This window comes from Colius striatus, chromosome Z (assembly GCF_028858725.1).
Source record: "Colius striatus isolate bColStr4 chromosome Z, bColStr4.1.hap1, whole genome shotgun sequence".
Classification (NCBI taxonomy): Eukaryota; Metazoa; Chordata; class Aves; order Coliiformes; family Coliidae; genus Colius; species Colius striatus.
In genome coordinates this window covers 14,418,058-14,438,276 of record NC_084790.1, presented here as the reverse complement: position 1 = coordinate 14,438,276, position 20,219 = coordinate 14,418,058, and the positions used below count along the sequence as shown (strand labels likewise).

Genomic DNA, 20,219 nt, shown 5'->3' with positions numbered 1-20,219 from the left:
TCAATTTTACTATGCGGTGTGGATAAAATCCAATAGCAGTATCCCTGTGCTCCAGAGGAGTTTGATATTTTTAGTTTTGTGGGTTTTTTAACTGTCAACTTTTAAGTATTTGGTAGGCATCACATAGCAGTGACAGTCTTCACAGTCAGCTGCTGGCTACTAGCAATCTTTTTTTCTTGCATTCCCATGGAAACAAGTCTAATTAGCACAAAATCGTTTCTGAAAACTAGTATTGTATTTTAAAATGGCAATTTTACTGGCACTTGTATAATAACTCATCCATATCATGAAAAGTCAAAGTACAGCTTTGTGTTACCTGTCTGGTCAATGCTTCCAGTTGTAGTTTCATTCTCAGGCAAATAAGTATAAGAGTTGGCAGAACATTAGAATTCTTATTACTTCTGTTTTTATTACTTTCAGTTTGCAGATTACTTGCTCTCCGAATACAGACTTCAGGGTAATTATGTAATTAATGGTAGTTTTGTATTCGATATAGAATATAAATATATATTCCAATTAACTTAGGGTTGGTTGCACTACTTTTTATTGCCTGCCTTATGCTTATTAGGATAAGTTACGTTTTTGCTATTTTTGAAGACAACCATATTTTTATTAGCTTTCTCAGCTTCCCATTTTTAAGCATTTCAATGGAATTGGCTGTTTCAGATTTTAATCCAGAGCTGAGATAGAACATGACAGAATTGTTTTGGTTGCACTGACATTGAGACTGGAAAAGAGCATCGGTTTGCATGTATTAAGAAATACTCTGGTTAATCTTTTCTTGAGAAAAGATGGAAACTGCCCTGAGAAACTCCTGATGACGTTCTGCTTTGATGAAGGCCTTGTGGGAGGAATTTTTCTTTGCAATCCTCATGAAAATCTGCCCAAATATGGCCAAATTATAAATATGTGAAAAATCACAGAATCATAGAATATGTGTCCATGTTATGCAGAAGATATTTAAAGCTTCGCATTTAGTCCTGGCACGGGTGATATTGGCACTTGGAGAGCTCCAGGTTGGGGCAGCAATTGCATTCTAGAATTGAGACAAAAGGGAATGATTTTTCTTGCGCTTCTTTTTCTTACTGTGCTCAATCAAGGGAGAGCAAACAAAATACTGCAGGATGCACATTCAGAGATTATAAAAAAGATGAGTTGTCAGGGTTTGGAATAGAGGAACAAGCATAATGTGATAGATTAGAAAGGAATGGGAATAGATTGGTTTTGAATACATTGTAGGGGGAGACATCTTGGTGAAACCTCTTTGAGGTTGTATGCAAAGCACCTTTCTATTTATATAGGATGTACAGCAGCCTTCAGTAAATGTGGTGTGCCATGACTGAATAACAGAAAACCTGTATTTAGAGGGCAATAAAGCTAACAAAAGTATGGACACAGACAGTAGAATTGGGGAGTGTGTCTTTGGTTTTACCATTATTTTATCTTATGTTTTTTATGGATAGATCTGGAGATAAAACCCAATTGTTCAAGGACCTTACAGACTTCCCTGTCATCAGAAAGAAAAAGGAGGAGATCCTGGATGTGCTTTCTAAAATCAAATTGCATCTGGTGGACATTCGTAAACAGATTAAGAATCCTTCTGCAGAATATGTTACAGTTTCTGGTCAAGAGGTAATATGGAATCTGTTATGTAGGACTGTACTACCCCTGCTTTCAGGAAAATCTCTTGAAAATTAGACTGAACTAGAACTCTCTTCATTTAGTATGATACTTGATGAGGTCATTTGACTTATATTTTATACAGCTGTTTTGTGACAGTGTCACTTTTTATTTAAGTCAAGTACTTTAGTGATTCAATTGTACTGATGTATTTTTATTATTTTAATTTGATTCAGTAATGCTTTACTTTTCTGTATATGTAAAAACACTTGCATACTTCCAAGGTTAATTATATGGCCATTAAGTGCTGAAATATTCTCAGAGAACCAGGAAGCACAGCATCAGATTAATGGGAAGAACAGTAAAAAGTTTTGTAAGTACTGATTAAGACTGTAATTTGAAAGAGGTATTAAAGAATGATACATGTTGTTTTACTTTCAATTCTTAGAAGCAGTGGTTGTGGACTAGAGGTTTTTTTTTTTTTTAAGATGCTTGGCAAGTGTGGGCAGGCCATGTTGCAGTGAGCTGAGAAGTTCAGTGCAAGAAAAAAGATAACTAGAGATCCTGCCAGATTTGTGGGAGAACTGAAAGGAGCAGTGAGATGCACTGTTCAGCTTTGGGAATTGAAAGTAGGAAGACTGAGGAAAACTCCACAGAAAATTGGGAAAAGAAAGGAGTTAGCAAACAGAATGAGAGTTGGGAGTAAAGAAGTAAATCAGTGAGGAGAGGGAGGGAAGAAACTGGAAGCAGCCCCTTGTCACACTGAGGAAGATCCAAGAGACATCAGGGGCAGCAGACAGGTGATGCTGAAAGTGAGGGAGAATGTTAGACATAGCAGCATATTATAAAGACCTCAGATGAATATTTCTTTGATGATGAAGTTGAGAAGAGGAAACATGTGGCTAAAGAATTGAGTAGGTTGTCAGCATGGATGCTGAAGTCCAAGAGGAAACATCCAAAAGTGCATTTGAGTTTGCATAAAGAAAGAGCCAGGATTTGAAAGCTATTTCTCCGAGAGGCTAAATGATGACACATATATGAAGGAAAGGAGAAGAGAAGAATTGATAAAAGGAGGAGAGCATCTGAGAATTACTCAGATTTGAATAGGACAGTTTCAGAAACCAGCAGTTACTATGCACACACTTAAGAGAGGAAGCCTGTGAAGCAGGGCACAGCTCAGAAACCATTGCAAAGAGATCCATCTTGGTATATTTATGAAAGGAGATGCAGAGGTTAGACATAGCTGTGGGTGTTTCTGGTGTGGGTGTTTCACAGACAGCAAAACAGACAGTTGAGGAGGCATTGGAGAAAACGGTCAGTGAGAAAAGACAGTAAAGGCAAAACGGAAAGTGAATTATATGGGAGGAGCAGAGCATTGGCATAACAAGTCTCTTCAGTTGAGGTCTTTTTCCCTCAGATCTGTATGGTATATTCTTTCTAAGTTTTTCTATAGATGGAGTTTTCAAACAGTTCTTCACAACAGACCTGCTGTTGCTGTTAAGAGTTCTGGTAAAGACCCATTTGACAAGTACCATTTCCAAAATATGAGGTTACAACTATATCTATTCTATCTTTTGTTTCCAGACCTCTAATGTAATTTGTAGTGTGCACTAAAGAGAACAGAAAGCAGTCTGGATGCAGATAGCATTGCTATTCAGTTCAGGCAGGATACAGAGATAAATTGATAGATTTGGCAAATATTTGCTTCTTATATTCCATAAGCAGTGCTTAAGTCCTGGATTATTTAATACTGCAAATATTTATCTAATAGGGCTAAGAATTAAAGGATGAAAAGACAAATGCTGTTGTTCTTTTGAAGAAGACTGCATTTTGCTCACTAGCCACACAAACAAACTAGGCAATTGAACATCCAGCATAGACTCAAACATGATTCTGTTTTCTGTCTTCCTTTCATCAACACAGCATATTTAATTGTTTTGAGATGAAATTCAGAAAAAACCTGTAATACAAGTGCAACAGCATCACTCGTGGCAGCAGCAGTTGTCTAATTCTCAAATCTTTGCATATAGCTGCTTCTATCCATTTTCAGTCTTTTCTGTGTACTATGTAATGGCAGGGCTTCTACAGTACACAATATTTTAGAAGTATTGTAGGTAAATTAAAAACTAGTGCACTACGTTCTTGCCCGAGTCTTCATGGTAGGATTATTCTTGTTTGCTGGCTGTCCTGGTGACTTCTGGAAGTTTAAAATCTAAATCATACTAACTGTAATAGAAAAGCTTTGTCAGATGAGAGACTTATAGTTTTCTGTAAAAGGTGATCAGATTTGGAGTTAACCTAACCTCTGCTAGAAATTAGTTTTCCAGTTGAATTCTTGTGTTTGAGAATGCCTCAATTCTCTGACATCTAGGACCTCAGGCTGTTATTAAGGTAACTGACATGAATCATATAAAGTACTGCAATAAACACATTGTCACTGCACTGAACCTCATGTTATCACTACTGATTTCCCCTATTCCTTCTATTTCTGACCCCGAGTTGATCCAAACTTGAAGCAAGGTACTGTAGATACAGTGCTAGCATTTGAGATGTTGAGCTTTTGTCTTTGATGTGTTGTAACTATGGCTCAGTATGAATCACTGATCCTTAGGCAGGAAGGAGTAGCTTCAGTCCAGGCGATATATAATGTGGAGTTCATGTAAATACTGAATTCTCTAGAAGGCCTGGTCAGGACTGTGTAAGCAAGACTGACTTACTAGCTTTAGTCTGCATTTAGCTTGATAAGAGGGAGGTGAGGAGAGTGTGTTAGTGGATGGAGGGATAGAAGGGCAGAGATGGAGCAACAACACAATAGGGGATAAGAACACTTCAGGATAAGTTTCCTTTTCAGCAGAAAATGCACATGTCATGACCTTCACTTCTAGGGGAAAATGAACATTAGTTTCTGGTCTTCTCATTCTTTTCAGACTGAATATAATTTTTCTCTGCATGCAAATTTCTCAGTCTGTGATGATTATGGTTCTGCAGTCTTCCTAACTTTGCATGATGTGTAATATGACGTTTCTGTTTATTTTAGTTTATGATAGAAGTCAAGAATTGCCATAAATCTTCTGTGCCATCTGACTGGGTTATGGTTAGTAGGTATGTAAAACGTCTTTGAAATTTGTTATACATTAATATACAAGTAAAAAAAATCAGCCCTGTGGTATTTTGGTATTAATTATCATTGCTCCGTGTGTTTCCTTTTTTAAAAAAATGAAAACCAACCAAAATTTCTCTGTTTATGTGAAAACTATGGTCTTGATTCAGTTGTGGCTGTACTTTGTACATGCAAATATTTCATAAAGTTTTGATGTTCTTTTTTTATTCAGAACACTAAAGGGCAAATATCTCTGCATCTCAGTAAAATCTATATTTAAATTGTCACTTTTTCATACATAAAAGCTTTGATTGCTTTGGTACTTTGTGTTATGTAAGCACGATTTTAGATAGTTTTGGGTACTTTTTACTGTAGGTGAAACAGAGATGGACTGAATTATGTAGTTCACTTTTTTCTTGTCAGTAACTTATTATTTGAAAAGGTTGAACACCTTAATGCTGTAGCACAGAGAGTCCACATGAATGTTGAATCCTCTACAAGGCCCAGTGTATGTGTGAGCACAGACATCTCGCACCAGAAGTAGGCATACCAAGGTGAACTCTAAAGTAATGTTCTGTTCACTTACGTAAGAATTCAGTATTGAATTAAGATGGTGAAGAACAAACTTCAGCTAATCTGAGTTTTGTACAAGAATGCCTAGGAATGCCAAAGTGAGTCCTTAATGGAAAGAAATAAATAGCAAGGGCCTCAAATGTAAATTAGCAAGACAGTCTGTATTTGATAAGTTTAGTTCAGGCTTCTGATTAAGTTTTTCTTTATAGTGGAATTTTTAAATTGATCTTCATTGTATATGCAATCGATCACAGAAGAATCATCAATTTGTGCAGTATATTATGTTTAAAAACAGAATTTTGTGAAATATGTAAACTTCAGTGATACATGCTGCATTGTGAAAGACATTTCAAGAGCCTTCTGAATGAGCCAGTGGCGCAGTAACCAATCACTTTATTCACAATCAAGATCACTGCAATCCATAGAGTTTGGTACTGCAATAAAATAACTCTTCTTTTTTATCATCCATTTTCAAGGCTCATCAAGAGTAGGAAACCAGTCCAATTTTTACGTGGACATGATCTGACTGATTACTTAGTAACTTTGATTTTCTATTTGCCTTTTCTCTCTCTTTCAGCACAAAAGCTGTCAGCCGTTTCCACTCTCCTTTTATTATAGAAAATTACAGACATCTGAATCAGCTCCGGGAGCAGCTAGTCCTTGACTGCAATGCTGAATGGCTAAGTTTTTTAGAGTGAGTTTACCAAATAGACTCAGTTTTTAGAACTGTATTTTATTTACTTCTATTATAAGAACAGGAAAAGTTGCAAATTCATTGTTACCCAAAACAACTTTAAAAATCATCAGCTAAAATATTGTTCTTCAAATTAAAGGATTTGAAGGCAAGACTTTGGCAGACTTGAGTTCTGAGACCAGCAGTGATGTCTTTAGAGTTTAAAATTCTGTTAAATATATTAAGCAGCTCTCAAAATTTGAAAACTAATACACAGCATTAGGAACCTGAAAGTACAACTGACTGTAAATTAGGAACTCTGAGTCTAGTAGTTCTATTAATGAAGTAAAATGAATAAAGGACTTGTATTCAAGCTAAGCAAATTCACTTTTAATATTAATTGAAATAAAGTATGACTTTGCTGTCAATTGTGCCATTACTAAAAACAGTAATAATAAATTAAGTTCAATTGCTATGCTGCTTACCATGTTTAAGTTAGGAATGATCAGGGTGTTTGGACAGTCACTTAAGTGTCTCAAAGTATTTGTATGCTAACCCTACAACTGACTGTGAATCTGTTTGCTAGAAAGTAATGAGAGTGTTATTATCCCTCACGACTGGCATGGAAGGTTTGTTTGTCTCAGATCAGAGTTTTGAATAGAGTTATTTGACTGTTTAGCCAAAGGATCCTTAAAATGTCCATTTACAAAATGTTTCTTGAACTTCTGAATGCCTTCAATTTTTTAGGTGTCTGGATATAAGTTATTTTTTTAACTTCCATGAATTACAGACCTACTGAAAATGTCCCTTCTGTCATGAAATGATAATTTACTTATTTTCACGTGGACTTTTTCCCCCACTGCAAAAATATAAGTTCCTTCTGAAGTTATCTCACTGGACATAACTGATGCCAATGTCTGCATCCCAGGAGGAACCCAGTATTCAGTAAATTCACTGTTCTTCAGATGTGTTGTCATTGCAAACTGTAAAAATAGTGTGGTTACATAATTTATTGTCACAATATTAGCCATGTAAATTTGATTAGGCTTATTTTAACCTTTCTTCACTTTGATCTGCTGATTTTCAAGTTCACTTTGCAGTTTTCAATAGTATTATATGATAGCAGCATACAACCATGAAGGATCTGTGTGTGGACACTCCTGCAAAGGCTATTGGTTTTTAGTGTTCAGCCATTTTCTCTACCAGACCTGTGCTCTACTTCCCTGTCCCTCCATTTATTTATTTAATTTTGCTCCCCTACTGTAATTCTATTTCATGTTGTGTCTTTGAGATTATAAGAGTTAAAAAAAAAATTCTTAAGGACAGTACTGAAATCTGTATTCTCCTGGTAATGTTGTTGTACTGGAGGAAGCTATACCATAAATGAAAAATGAATTTTTTAATTTTTGTAGATACCATACTTGATTGAAATTGTAGACAGCTCCTGTGTTTGGGCACTTTTAGGGGGTTTTTTTTTGGACTATAGCTTATAGTTGAAGTGAATTGGTAATTGGCATTTTTATAGACAATTAGGCAGCAGGGATTAACTGCAGACCCTTTATATGCTATCCAGTGAGTTTCATTTTGCCTGCATTTTTTGTGCTTAAAAGTAATTCAGTTTTACAACGGGAGCATGAAGTCTGTCATGGTTCAGATTGTGTCATCATATTGTAACGTAATACACTGCTAGGAGATTTGAATTCGGACTAATTTTAAGATCATAGAAGTTTTGTGAGAAGCATGCATGGAGTATATCTTGACAGCATATTTGTATCTGTATGAAATGTAATTTTTTTCCCCTGTTATTTTCCCTGTTTTGATATAGCCATTTTAGTGAACATTATCACCCTGTGTCTAAAGCGATTGGTCACCTAGCAACTGTCGACTGTCTGTTCTCATTGGCCCAGGTGGCTAAACAAGGAGACTATTGCAGGTAATCAATTTTTAATTTTTAGTCGGAGTTTTGTAGGGAATTGTAAGAGAGTATTTAAAATACGTTTCATTTTAATATGTGAACTACAGTAAAATACATTATTAAAATTCTTTTCAGTAGTTTCAACTTAATCTGATTTTGCAAAGCAACACTTCTGGCCTTAATGCAAATCTTAATGCAGTTCATTTTTCGCATCTTATGTTTATTTGTCTAGTGTTTGACTCGGGTCTGGTAGGTGATATCTCACATACATGTAATTCTGATGGACTTTACATCGAAACTTTTTTCTCCTGTGTTTTTTTTACCTCAGCAAGGTCTAAATTTATAATGTCTAATACCTCAGATTCTGCAGTTTCTGAGGTATGTTTCAAAGATATATTTCAGGTAAATAATGGGTAAATATTAGTGCCAGTTTCCAGAGCAGTTATAGAGCCTCGCCTAGGATCATATGTTTGAACTGTGCACCTCTCCCTACTCAACGTCCATACAGGCACAGTGGGCACCACAGTCTGGGTCTCTGGTGCTGCCAGGGCTGATCCCCCTGCACTTTGTATTGAGGAGACATGAACACACAAGTCCCACTTTGGCAAAGTTTGGCCCCTATACAGCCTGCAACTCAAGCATTCCTCCTCCTCATGAGCCTACATCTCTTGCATCCATCTCTTGCATCCACACAGAGACAGGCAGTCTCACTGGCATGCCTTCTTCGTGAGGTCTCTGTCTGAGTCCCTGTTTCAGCTTGCTGTCTTGAATGTTTCTCAGGTTTACCATAGACACCCTTGCAAGGGCTGTTTGATTTCTAGTCCTCAGCCATTCACTCTGCCAGTCTGTGTACTCTCTTGTGAGAAGTGCTTTGTGTAACTTTTATTGTCATTGTGCGTCTGCACTGCAAGTGCTCAGACAATTGCTTAGGAATAACCATATGAATTAATAACATTTCAGACCTGTGGCAATACAGAAAATCATATATTAAATGTATGTGGATGAAAGGAAATCTTCTTACAGATGCTTCTGCTTTTATACAGCATTGAAGCTAGTATTGATCGCTTCAGGGATTTGGGATCTTGTGTGCTTCTATCAAAATCTCTTTGAAAGTAATTGCTCACTTATTTCTGTATACTTAGATGAGAAAATAAACTGAAATCTGATTAATTCACTGTGCAAGGTTTAAATAATTCACTGAATTTTAAAGTGTGGCTTAGAGCTCATAAACTGTCAGGAAAGAGGATTCTCAGTGAAACTTCAGCTGCAGGAAAGATGTCAATTAATTTTGAAGGGCTACTGAAGGAAAGATGGGACTTTCATACTAAGAAATTTAAGGATTTTGGATGTTTTTATTAATTGAGAATTGTTTCACATCACCCTAAATCAGCACATAAATGAGTTGTGAAATCAGGAGCACAGGTGCTCCACACAGTTATTGGAAAAGGGTGAGCATTTCTTACCGTTTTAAGACATCTCAAGACTTCTGTGTTGGGAGACTTATCGCAAATGTTCACAGATGATGTGCAACATCAGGGCTGTCAAGCACCAAAGTTGGACACCTAAAGATGGTGGTGTAGATAGCCCAGAGATCATCACGTGGTGTTTCAGTATCCACTCTGTGGACTGTGAATTTGTTTAACTTTAAGCCATGCTTTGGAAAAGTAGTAAATGACTAAAGGACATGCATTCCATCTTTTTTTTTCTCTCCTCTCTTACTACATGATGTAGTATTATCCTTTTCCTTCATATGTTTAGTGATGATATTCAGTTGTCCCATCACTTTTCCAGGGATGGAGGTGAGGCTGACTGGCCTGTAGTTTCCTGGGTTGTCCTTCGTGCCCTTTTTGAAGACTGAAGTGACATTTGCCTTTCTCCAGTCTTCAGGCACCTCACCTGTCCTCCATGATTGTTCAAAAATGATGGAGAGAGGCCTAGCAATCACATCAGCCAGCTCCCTCAGCACTCTAGGATGCATCCCATCAGAACCATTGACTTACCTATTATCTCCCTCTCTTGAATGCAAGGTGGAGAGGTACAGGAGGAAGTGCTTCTCAGCATGTGCTCCTCCCTTTTCAGACCATCACATTATAGCTGCAAACAACTTATCTATCCAGCAAGGGGAGAGTGAAGTTTCCTTTCTCTGTCTCCAAGGCCTAAGACTGTCTATATTGATTTCATCTCAGCTGTACAACTTCCAGAAATGTGTTTATGATAAAAAAACCTCAGGTTGCACCTCTTTTCCCAGTGTTTTGTGTTCCTAGTATGCCATTTATTTAATCTCCATTTTCTTTTCAAATTCATTCTTCAACCCAAGAAAAAATCCCACTCCCCACATCTTGTCTTCCCTCTAAAGTCTGCTTGAAATGATAGTTTCCAGTCAAAAAATTCTATGCCTTTATTCCCATGTTCTCTTTTTCTCAGCTGCTGCCACTGCCCTAAGTTACTGCTTTTATTTCAGAGTGATTGTACTTGTGCCGTAGAAAAATGTTGCCAAGATATGAAACCATGTTTACCTCTCCATTGAATGCTGCACTTGAGTTTGGAATGAAAAAATAAACCTAAGTTGCAGAGAACAAAAAGTAATCATAGTTGTAATTCAGTTATAATGCTTCTTTTGCATTTTTTTGTTCTGTGAAGAACAGGCAGCTCTTGGAGATGGAGCTTTTAAGAAATGGAGATATATAGTGGAATTATACATGCTGTATTAGACATACAGACCAATTTGTCTAAGCTAAGATGGATGCATTTGAGACAAAACTTGGTTTTATGAGGTTTAGAGATGAGAGCAAGTGAGTAGAGTTGATCTCTGCACGCAGCCTGGGGAATAAGCAGGAGGAGGTGGAGATGTGGGTGCAGATGCAGGGCTACGACCTCATTGCAGTCACAGAGACATGGTGGGACAGCTGCCATCATTGAAGCAGAGCCATGGAGGGCTATGGATTGTTTAGGGAAGACAGACTGACAAGGCGTGGAGGTGGAGTTGCTTTCTATGTGAAGGAGCAATTAGTGTGTACTGAATTGTGCCTGGATGGGAATGAGGGGCAGGTCGAGTGCTTATGGGTGAAAATTAATGGGCAGGGCAAGGCAGGTCATATGGTTGTAGGAGTTTGCTACAGGCCACCTGATCAGGAGGAGGATGTGGATGAGGCCTTCTATGAACAGCTGAGAGCTGCCTCACAATCACAATCCCTGGTCCTCATGGGGGACTTCAACCACCCCGATATTTGCTGGAATAGCCACACAGCCAAGCACACACAGTCCAGGAGGTTCCCACAGATTGTTGGTGCCAACTTCCTATTGCAGGTGATTGAGGAACCAATGAGGAGGGGTGTGCTGCTGGACCTGGTACTGACAAATAAGGAGAGCGTTGTTGGGGATGTGAAGGTTGGAGGCAACCTCAGCTGCAGCGACCACGAGATGGTAGAGCTCAAGATCCTGTGTGGAAGAGGCAGGACACAAAGCAGGACCGTGACCTGGATTTCAGACGAGCCGACTTTGGCCTCTTCAAAGATCTACTTGGACGGATCTCATGGGATATATTCTAGAAGACGGAAGTGCCAATGAGAGCTGGTCAGTCTTCAAGCACCACTTCCTCCAAGACCAGGATCAGTGTGTCCCAATGTGCAAGAAAGGAGGAAAAGGAGGTAGGAGGCCTCCATGGATGAGCAAGGATCTGCTGGGACAACTCAGGCAGAAAGCAGCCACCTAGGAGAGGTGGAAACGGGCTGGCGTCTTGGGAAGAGTATAGGAACATTGCCAGGGCATGCAGGGTTGCAGCTAGGAAGGCTAGAGCCCTTCTAGAATTAAATGTAGCCAGGGATGTTAAGGACAGCAATAAGGCATTTTTGAAGTACATCGGCAGCAGAAGGATGGCAAGGGTGGATGTGGGCCCACTGCTAAACGCTAAGGGTGCCCTGGTGACAGAGGATGCAGGGAAGGCCAAAGTACTGAATGCCTTCTTTGCTTCAGTCTTTACGGCCAAGACCGATGCTCAGGAAGCCCAGTCTGGCAAGGATAATAGGATGGCCAGGACAGCAGAGGACTTGCCCTGGGTGGAGGAGGAAGAAGTTAAAGACTCGATGGCCAAGCTTAAGGCTCATAAGTCAATGGGTCCTGATGGGATGCATCCTAGGGTGCTGAGGGAGCTGGCTGATGTGATTGCTAAGCCTCTCTCTATCATTTTTGAACAATCATGGAGGACAGGTGAGGTGCCTGAGGACTGGAGAAAGGCCAATGTCACTCCAGTCTTCAAAAAGGACAGGATGGACAACCCAGGAAACTACAGGCCAGTCAGCCTCACCTCCATCCCTGGAAAGATGATGGAATAACTCATCCTGAATGTTGTCATTAAACATATGAAGGAAAAGATAGTTATCAGGGGGAATCAACATGGCTTCACCAAGGGGAAATCCTGCTTGACCAACTTGATAGCCTTCTATGTGGGCATAACTGGCTGGCTAGATGAGGGGAGAGCAGCGGATGTCAACTACCTTGACTTCAGCAAGGCTTTTGACACCGTCTCCCATAACATCCTCATCAGAAAACTCAGGCAGTGTGGCTTGGATGAGTGGACAGTGAGGTGGATCGAGAGCTGGCTGAATGACAGAGCCCAGAGGGTGGTGATCAATGGCACAGAATCAAGTTGGAAGCCTGTGGCCAGTGGAGTTCCACAGGGATCGATTCTGTGTCCAGTCTTGTTCAACGTTTTCATCAACGACCTGGATGAGGGGACTGAGTGTACCCTCAGCAAGTTCCCTGATGACACCAAACTGGGAGGACTGGCTGATTCCCCAGAAGGCTGTGCTGCCATTCAGTGGGATCTTGACCGGCTTGAGTGTTGGGCAGAGAGGAACCTCCTGAGGTTCAACAAGGACAAGTGCAGAGTCCTGCATCTGGGAAGGAACAACCCCATGCACCAGTACAGGCTGGGGGTCGAACTGCTGAAGAGCAGCTCTGCAGAGAGAGACCTGGGAGTCCTAATTGATAATAAGCTAAATATGAGCCAGCAATGTGCCCTTGTGGCCGAGAAGGCCAATGGCATCCTGGGCTGCACCAAGAGTATGGCCAGCAGGTGAAGGGAGGTTCTTCTCCCTCTCTCCTCTGCCCTGGTGAGGCATCATCTGGAGTCCTGTGTCCAGTTCTGTGCTCTTCAGCTCAAGAGGGACAGAGAACTTCTGGAGCGAGTCAGTGCAGGGCCACTAAGGTGATCAGGGGACTGGAGCATCTTCCTTATGAGGAAAAGCTGTGGGAACTCAGGCTGTTCAGACTAGAAAAGAGGAGACTGAGGGGAGATCTTATTAACATTTATAAATATCTAAAGGATGGGTGTCAGGAGGTTGTGGTATCACTTCTTTCGATGGTATCTAGCAACAGTACAAGGGATGATGGGGTGAAGCTGGAACACAAAAAGTTCCACTTAAATATAAGATAACACTGTTTCACTGTGAGGATTAGGGAGCAGTGGCACAGGCTGCCCAGGTAGGATGTGGAGTCTTCTTCCTTGGAGAACTTCAAGACCCGCCTGGTCATGTTCCTATGCGAGCTAATCTAGGTGGACCTGCTTCTGCAGGGTGGTTGGACTAGATAATCTCTAAAGGTCTCTTCCAACCCCTACCATTCTATGATTCTATGATCTTATTTACGTATTTTGGAAAAGTTACTATCAGTGTTTTAATTTAGTAAGCCCTTGCTATAGACAGTTATTGTTTGATGACTATTATACTTGTTTGGAGTTGCTGTCAAATTATGAGAGAAGCAAGTGTTTATAGGAAAGTTACAGCTGTGCCATGCTGAAGTCTTTGATTTGTATTGTTTGAATATGTTACCAGTGATAACATAGTTAGTTGGACAACTTTCTTTACTCCCCACACTCCATTTAGGATTCAATGTGGACGAGGCTGGATGAGTTCATCAACCAGATCATTCTGAGAATACGAATGTATCTGCAAAAGGTGTCACTTTGTGGAAGTTGGTGCAGTGCTGGAAAGCAAGCAGACTGTCCTCCACTTTGGGGGATTTGCTTGGTTTCTTTTCAGAGAGATATTGCTAAATGTGATCACATCTATTTTGTCCTTTTTCTGATGTCTTGCAGATAGATGCTCTTAAAGCCATGTTTATTTTTTAGTTCTTGGCAGTATTTTAGAATACACATAAACAGCTGAAACCTTCTCTAGGTAAAGAAAAAATGAAATAAACACTCTAAAATTTCTTTATCTAGTCTGCTAATATTTTTACATAACTAAATGAAAACAAGGAAGTCTTTAGAAATACTTGATAGCAACACTTAATTTTGTCATTTTTAATTTTTTCACAAAGTAAATCTGTGTCATAGATGAGCCTTCTGCAGACTTTAGTTACAGTAGTTCTAAATAATCTGTTACAGTAAACGTTTGAAATTAATGTCTCTTCCTTGTTGCAGACCAACGGTGCAAGATAATCATCGAGAAATAATTATTAAAAATGGGAGGCATCCTGTGATTGATGTACTGCTAGGTGAACAGGATCAGTATGTTCCAAATACCACTAACCTTTCAGTAAGTATTGAGATGCTGTTTGAGCTTCAGAATCATTCAAGGGAAGGAGTCTGGGATTTGCTTGTTGGCCAGGAAGTTAAAATAAGTAATTTAGTTGTACAACTCTCTGCTTGGGTGAGTTTCTGAGAGATATTGCTAAATGTGATCACATCTATTTTGTCCTTTTTCTAATGTCTTGCAGACAGATGCTCTTTTTAAAGCCATGTTCAGTCTTAACGTCATAAACAAAAAAAAAAGGTGAACTCAACACCAAAAACCTGTCTTTTAAATGATATGTCCATTTGACAATTTTTGTTAAATATTTGCCTGGCTAGATATTTTTTAAATGTCTGTTCTTAACGAATATAAAACATATGCTTACAACTTAACTCTGAATATGTAACTATCTTTTCATATAGTAAATACAGAAAAAGTATGAAACAAATGTCAGTGTGGAGCACTGCTGTGATAAACACCATTCAGATTTGTATGTTTTTCTCAGGAAATATTTTTAAACGCTGCTCTGTACTGAAGAATGATACAGATATTGTGCAATACTTAAGGGAATGTTTTTGAAATTATTTGTCAACACCAAACAAGAGACAGATGGCATTTTTAAAAAATTCAGCATTTCATTCAGTAATCGTGCACTTCCCCTGTTAGTCTCATTCTTAAGTTGTTTTCTGACTACTGAATATTACAAAATCAAATGATCATGATTGAATCACTCTTGCCTCTACTGTTTGTTTGAATTGTCTCTTTTTTGAGAGATGGGTGAGAACTCAGTTTATTAAGATGCTTCTAGTTTTAAACTAATGTGTTTGAATCAGCAGAAAAATACATCTCCTGTCCTGTTTTTAGCTGAAATGTTGTCAAATATATAATTACAGGAAAAGCTTTATTACATTGCCCTGAAATAAATGTCTTATTCTTACATTCCCCCTCTCCTCCCAAAATATTAATGAATTCTTTTAGTACTTTTAACTTCAGCCTTGAATTCCAGTAAGATGTTATCTTACAGTTGCATGCATTTCTAAAGGCAGGTGGGTTCTCTGGTCTGACGTTATACCATATATTCTTTCTGAGAGCTGGCTTTTCAAGCCAGCCACCGGCCTCACAACAGGGTTGGAGAGACTCTGGAGGGATACCAAACACATACAAGAAATTTGTGGATTTCAACAGATGAACTCATTTTGGTTTTAAGTATCTATAAATTCTGTTGTGTTGAGCCAAATGGTGGCCCTGACAAAATTTTAGTAGCAGTATTGAAACTATACCTTTGAGACTAGAAGGTTATGAATTTTGATCCTGTATGGTCTCATGCATTTTATTACATCCATCCTTTATTCCTGATAATGGCATTTTCTGGGTTTTGACTTTATTGCAACTTCCTTATGGATGAGGCTTTCTTCACAAAAGCTAAACAACTTCTTATATTTATTAAATACTGATTCCACGTGTCTTCTGTATGATCTGCATTATGATGTGACAGTCCCGTCTGAATTTTATTTGCCTCTCTTAACAGAATGAAAGCTCAATCAAAAACCAAATCTGTAAAGACTGTGAGATTTATTTTGTAGTGATTTTTTTTTTTTTTTTGCTGTTGTCATAGTGCATGATCATTTCCAAGTTGCATAAGTAGCATGGCTAATGTTCTTTATGCACAGCTTTTCCTTTTTTCCATGTTCCTTCCATGGGGTGACAAATATGCTGACTTCAGTTCATCAATTGTTGAATGTCATTGTATGTACTCATGTCATTGTATGAACCCAGTAGAAAGGAAAAGCGTAGTTGTCCAAGGTCCTTATATAACTTTATTTCCTAGTCTTGATTCAGGCTATGAGAAAGCTTTATAGATTTATTGAGTTTTAATTTTGTATTAGGAGTTGTCTTGCACTAGAGGAAAACTTCTGTTTTCTTCTGGAGCCGTGGACATGTAGCACTGCCATAGAGAGTCCTACAGCCAAATGATGTCTTGCATCAGATTTCATTTTCCATTGTGTTTCAGTGGTTAGATACACCGATCAATCAGAGATTTAATACAGTCTACTCACACTATCTATGTTGCACTCAAGTAAAAAACTTGCCAATGTCTTGATTTCTTATTGTAGCCAGTCTTTTGGAATGCATGTATGTTGTACCAAGCCAAGAAATTATGAATGGGTGTGAAGTCTAGGTCAGGTCTTTATCTGCCATGTTTTCTCCCCATTTGGCAATGAGGATTCTAACTGAAGAGAAATCCAGAACACAACCAAATTAAGACATCACTGCCTATGCTGAAAGATGATGAGTTTCTCCCTTTCTTAAAAAAAAAATTGGACAGAAAGTTCTTGAGAGTGCTTTCCTTGCCTCCTTGATAGAGAAAGGGAAGATTCCCCCTCACTCTGTCTACATTCCGTGAGAACAATGGAAGTTGACTGTGATGCTTCTCTTTCATGAGCCTGGAGAGGTTTGGAAGATTGATCCAAGACTTTATAAAGTGAGTGTGGTGAAATCCCAAGAACTAAGGAAGCTGTTCACCTAGAAACAGAATGTTTGAGCCTGAAGATTTGTTCTGTATTCCACTAAGCACATACACACATGTGTACTATACTTATAAGACCACTATGTGCAGGACAATGTCTTTGACCACTGTTTTATGTTTCCAGGGAGATGGTGAAAGGGTCATGATAATAACTGGACCCAACATGGGAGGAAAGAGCTCCTACATAAAGCAAGTTGCACTGATCACAGTCATGGCACAGATTGGTTCTTACGTTCCTGCAGAGGAGTCAACAATTGGTGTTGTGGATGGTATTTTTACCAGGTAACCTTTCAGACTTTTCTGTGTGTTTATGAAAATGTTGTGGCAGGATCTTCAAAATGTGTGCATTTCGAAGAATACTTTTAATTTTTTTACTGAGAACTTTGGAATTTATACTTTCCATTTTAAATACATGCATTGGTTGTTAGGTTTTGATTATGTTTTTCTACTAAGCTGTAGTATTTGTTCTCTTTGAATTTTGACTCTTTAGAGGATAGGAATGTTAATGTACCTGTCTCTAATTAAGATCCAGGTATCTAACATCATCTGCCTGAATGGACAGTTCAGCCACATTTATTCTACTGGGTGAAAGCCAAATGATAATTCCCTAAAATGAATGCTGTCACCTCTACAAATCATGTCAGTTTCTGCTGTGCAGCACAGTTGTATGTACTCACAATAGAATTCAGAGCTGTGTGTATTCTATACTTACTCTCCTTCCTCTACTATCAAGGCTTGAACATACTTCACTTGGTGTCTTTTAAAGAACGAATAATGACAGTTGATTTACCAAAGTAGTGCTGAGTAATTTTTGAAGGTTATCAGTACAAAATTGTTTTATTTTGTAAACTAATACTACCAAGAATTATCCATCTCTTTTTCCCTTTTTCTTTAATCTAATTTTTAGTCAACAAAAGTATGAGGTACTGATGGTATTTGAGGAGATACTTAGTTATAGCTATAACTTCCACAAGAATTAGGTGTGTGGTAGAATTATTTTGCCTGAAATTCGAGTTCTGTGATGGCAGTGTGCATTTAAGAGTTAACATGTAACAGAGAATCAGAAATACTATTAAGCTAGGATATCTTCATCATGTAAAGACGCTGAGTTCTTACACCTCACTGTGTCATGACAAAAGTGAACAAAAATGTGTTTTGATGCGCTTCTAAGAGCTAAGCACTAAAACAAATCAGAAAACTATTTGTGTTATCTTTCCAAAATTAATTGGAGCTGAAAATTCAGAATGGTGAACTTTTTTCCCTACCCTGTGTTGAAAGTAATTGACTGGTTGATTGGATGAGTATTTCTCGAGGGGACACGGAGATACATGAGATCTGATTTAATTTACAGAGAAAACATTACAACATTACTAACAATGTCAGCATTGTTTTTGGCTTCCTCAGTGTTTCAAGGTGAACTCGGAGTACTTCACTTATGTTCACACTGACTTAATTTTTAACCAGTCTATTACTCTTTACCTCAGTATCTGTTTTCCTCTACTTTTATTTGACTGTCATTGCAACTGGATTATTTCTGCAGGAAAAAATAAGAAAGGTGACATAGTCACTGGGAGTGCCATTTTGATTTTTTCTACTGTCAAAATTAGCCTTGGAAGCTCAGCTGGATATGCCATTCTATGTTTAATGTGAAATGTCAAACGCCAGATAGATATACTAAAGAATAACTTAAATTGCACTGGCAATTAAGAGTAAAATAATTGACTTAATATTATTTAAGAAGTAATTTAAAGTATATTGTTGAGATAGAAACGGACATGTGTTAATTAAAAGGTTAACATGATGGAAAAACTCCTGAGTTAATGTATTGCATTCCTTCAGAAATCCAGGATGGTCACTTCAATTTGTAAAAGATTATCAGTGGAGCTGCTTATCTGTGCGTCTGTTTAAACTTCTGTCTTCTATAGTGTAACATGAGGGAATCAACTGCAGTGTACAGATATTAGCCATTTGGAATGTACTTAAAGGCTATTAGATCTTGACCCAGTTATAGCTCTCCTTCCAGTATAAATGTTTAGGAGAATATTTACATCACGATTTTGCTTCAGCCTTTGGAGTACAGGAACTTTCCTTGCTCTACATATCCAAGTAATGCCATCCATGCTCTTCCAAGTAGGTGAGTTGTCAATGCTCTTTTCTGCTGCATTTGTCAGTTGCCAAAATGTGGACTTCACTGCCCAGTCTGGTCTTTGTTGAACTTCTGCTTTATTTTTACCTTCTCCAAATTGTGAACTTCACCCTCTCCAACAAGAAAAAGCGTAACATGCAAGATTCTGCAACGCAGAGGTTCAAAGTGTAGAGGCTGCCCAGGAAGTAGGCAGAAGTATTTTAGTTTTTTCAGGTTTTTTGAGATTGGGTGTTTTTAAGGTTTTTTTCAGGGTTCTAGGAAAGGTCTTAAAGTATGTTAAGTCTGTCAGGCCAGACTAATGTGGTGTTATATTCAGGGTATTTTTTAGCCCTGTAAGTTAGCCTTTTAGTAGTTTTTTAGTGCCTTGTTGGAGGAGAAAACCAATAAATTTTTCTGCCACATGTTATGCCCTACATGATTTCTTTATAGCTCTCTTTGGATGAGCATGCATTTCTAAAGAACTCTCCTCTGGTACAGACTAATTTTGAAGAGATCAGAGATTTTATCTTAACTCTCCTCTGGTTTTGCTTTTTTGTTGTTTTCTTCTGTTTCATTTCAGGGTTTGGTGTTTGGTTGGGTTTTTTTTAATAGGATAAGAGCTATGCAGACCTTTTTTCTGCCACCACAGGCAGCAAATGTCTTTCTGGAAAATGGGATTTTGTTGTTGAAAACTGTTTAAAAAAGATGAAAAATAAACCAAAATTCTATTGGAACATGTTAGGTTCCAAGTTCTTTTTGTCACTACCATGGTGTATTGTTTCCTAGATGCTGCTATAAGCACAATACCCCTGATGTGAGGGCTGATACTATGAGGAGTTCTGTGCATCAGGAGCACCAACAGTTCTGCTTCTTGCAGTCGCTTTTTTGTTTGTAGACTGCATTTTCCAAGTGTGAATTTATATAGGTTTAAGAAATTAACATTCATCTAGGATTTGTGTCTTGTGTTCTAAGTAGGGTTTCCATGGAAATGGAAAGGTTGCTACTATGGTTATTCCTTCAGATATATTTAGTATTTATATATTATACCATCTCTAAATTGACTTTAAATACTGCAATCTATTAAACATTTTCAAAGATAAAGGAACTATATTGCTTACAGGTACAGTAAAAGTAGGAATTGTTCTTCTTCGTAACTGGGTATATAGACACAATT

At 38.3% G+C, this 20,219-nt stretch overlaps 1 protein-coding gene across 1 annotated transcript in view; it reads left to right on the top strand.

Annotated features, from left to right (window-relative positions):
• The window catches only part of MSH3 (mutS homolog 3), a 114,084-nt gene that overhangs the window by 70,014 nt on the left and 23,851 nt on the right, over window positions 1–20,219 (top strand). Inside the window, exons 15-20 of the mRNA XM_062017553.1 lie at window positions 1,464–1,632; window positions 4,658–4,722; window positions 5,871–5,987; window positions 7,792–7,899; window positions 14,303–14,417; window positions 17,045–17,202. Coding sequence (XP_061873537.1) covers window positions 1,464–1,632; window positions 4,658–4,722; window positions 5,871–5,987; window positions 7,792–7,899; window positions 14,303–14,417; window positions 17,045–17,202 — 732 coding nt within the window. The remainder of the gene's footprint in view (window positions 1–1,463; window positions 1,633–4,657; window positions 4,723–5,870; window positions 5,988–7,791; window positions 7,900–14,302; window positions 14,418–17,044; window positions 17,203–20,219) is intronic.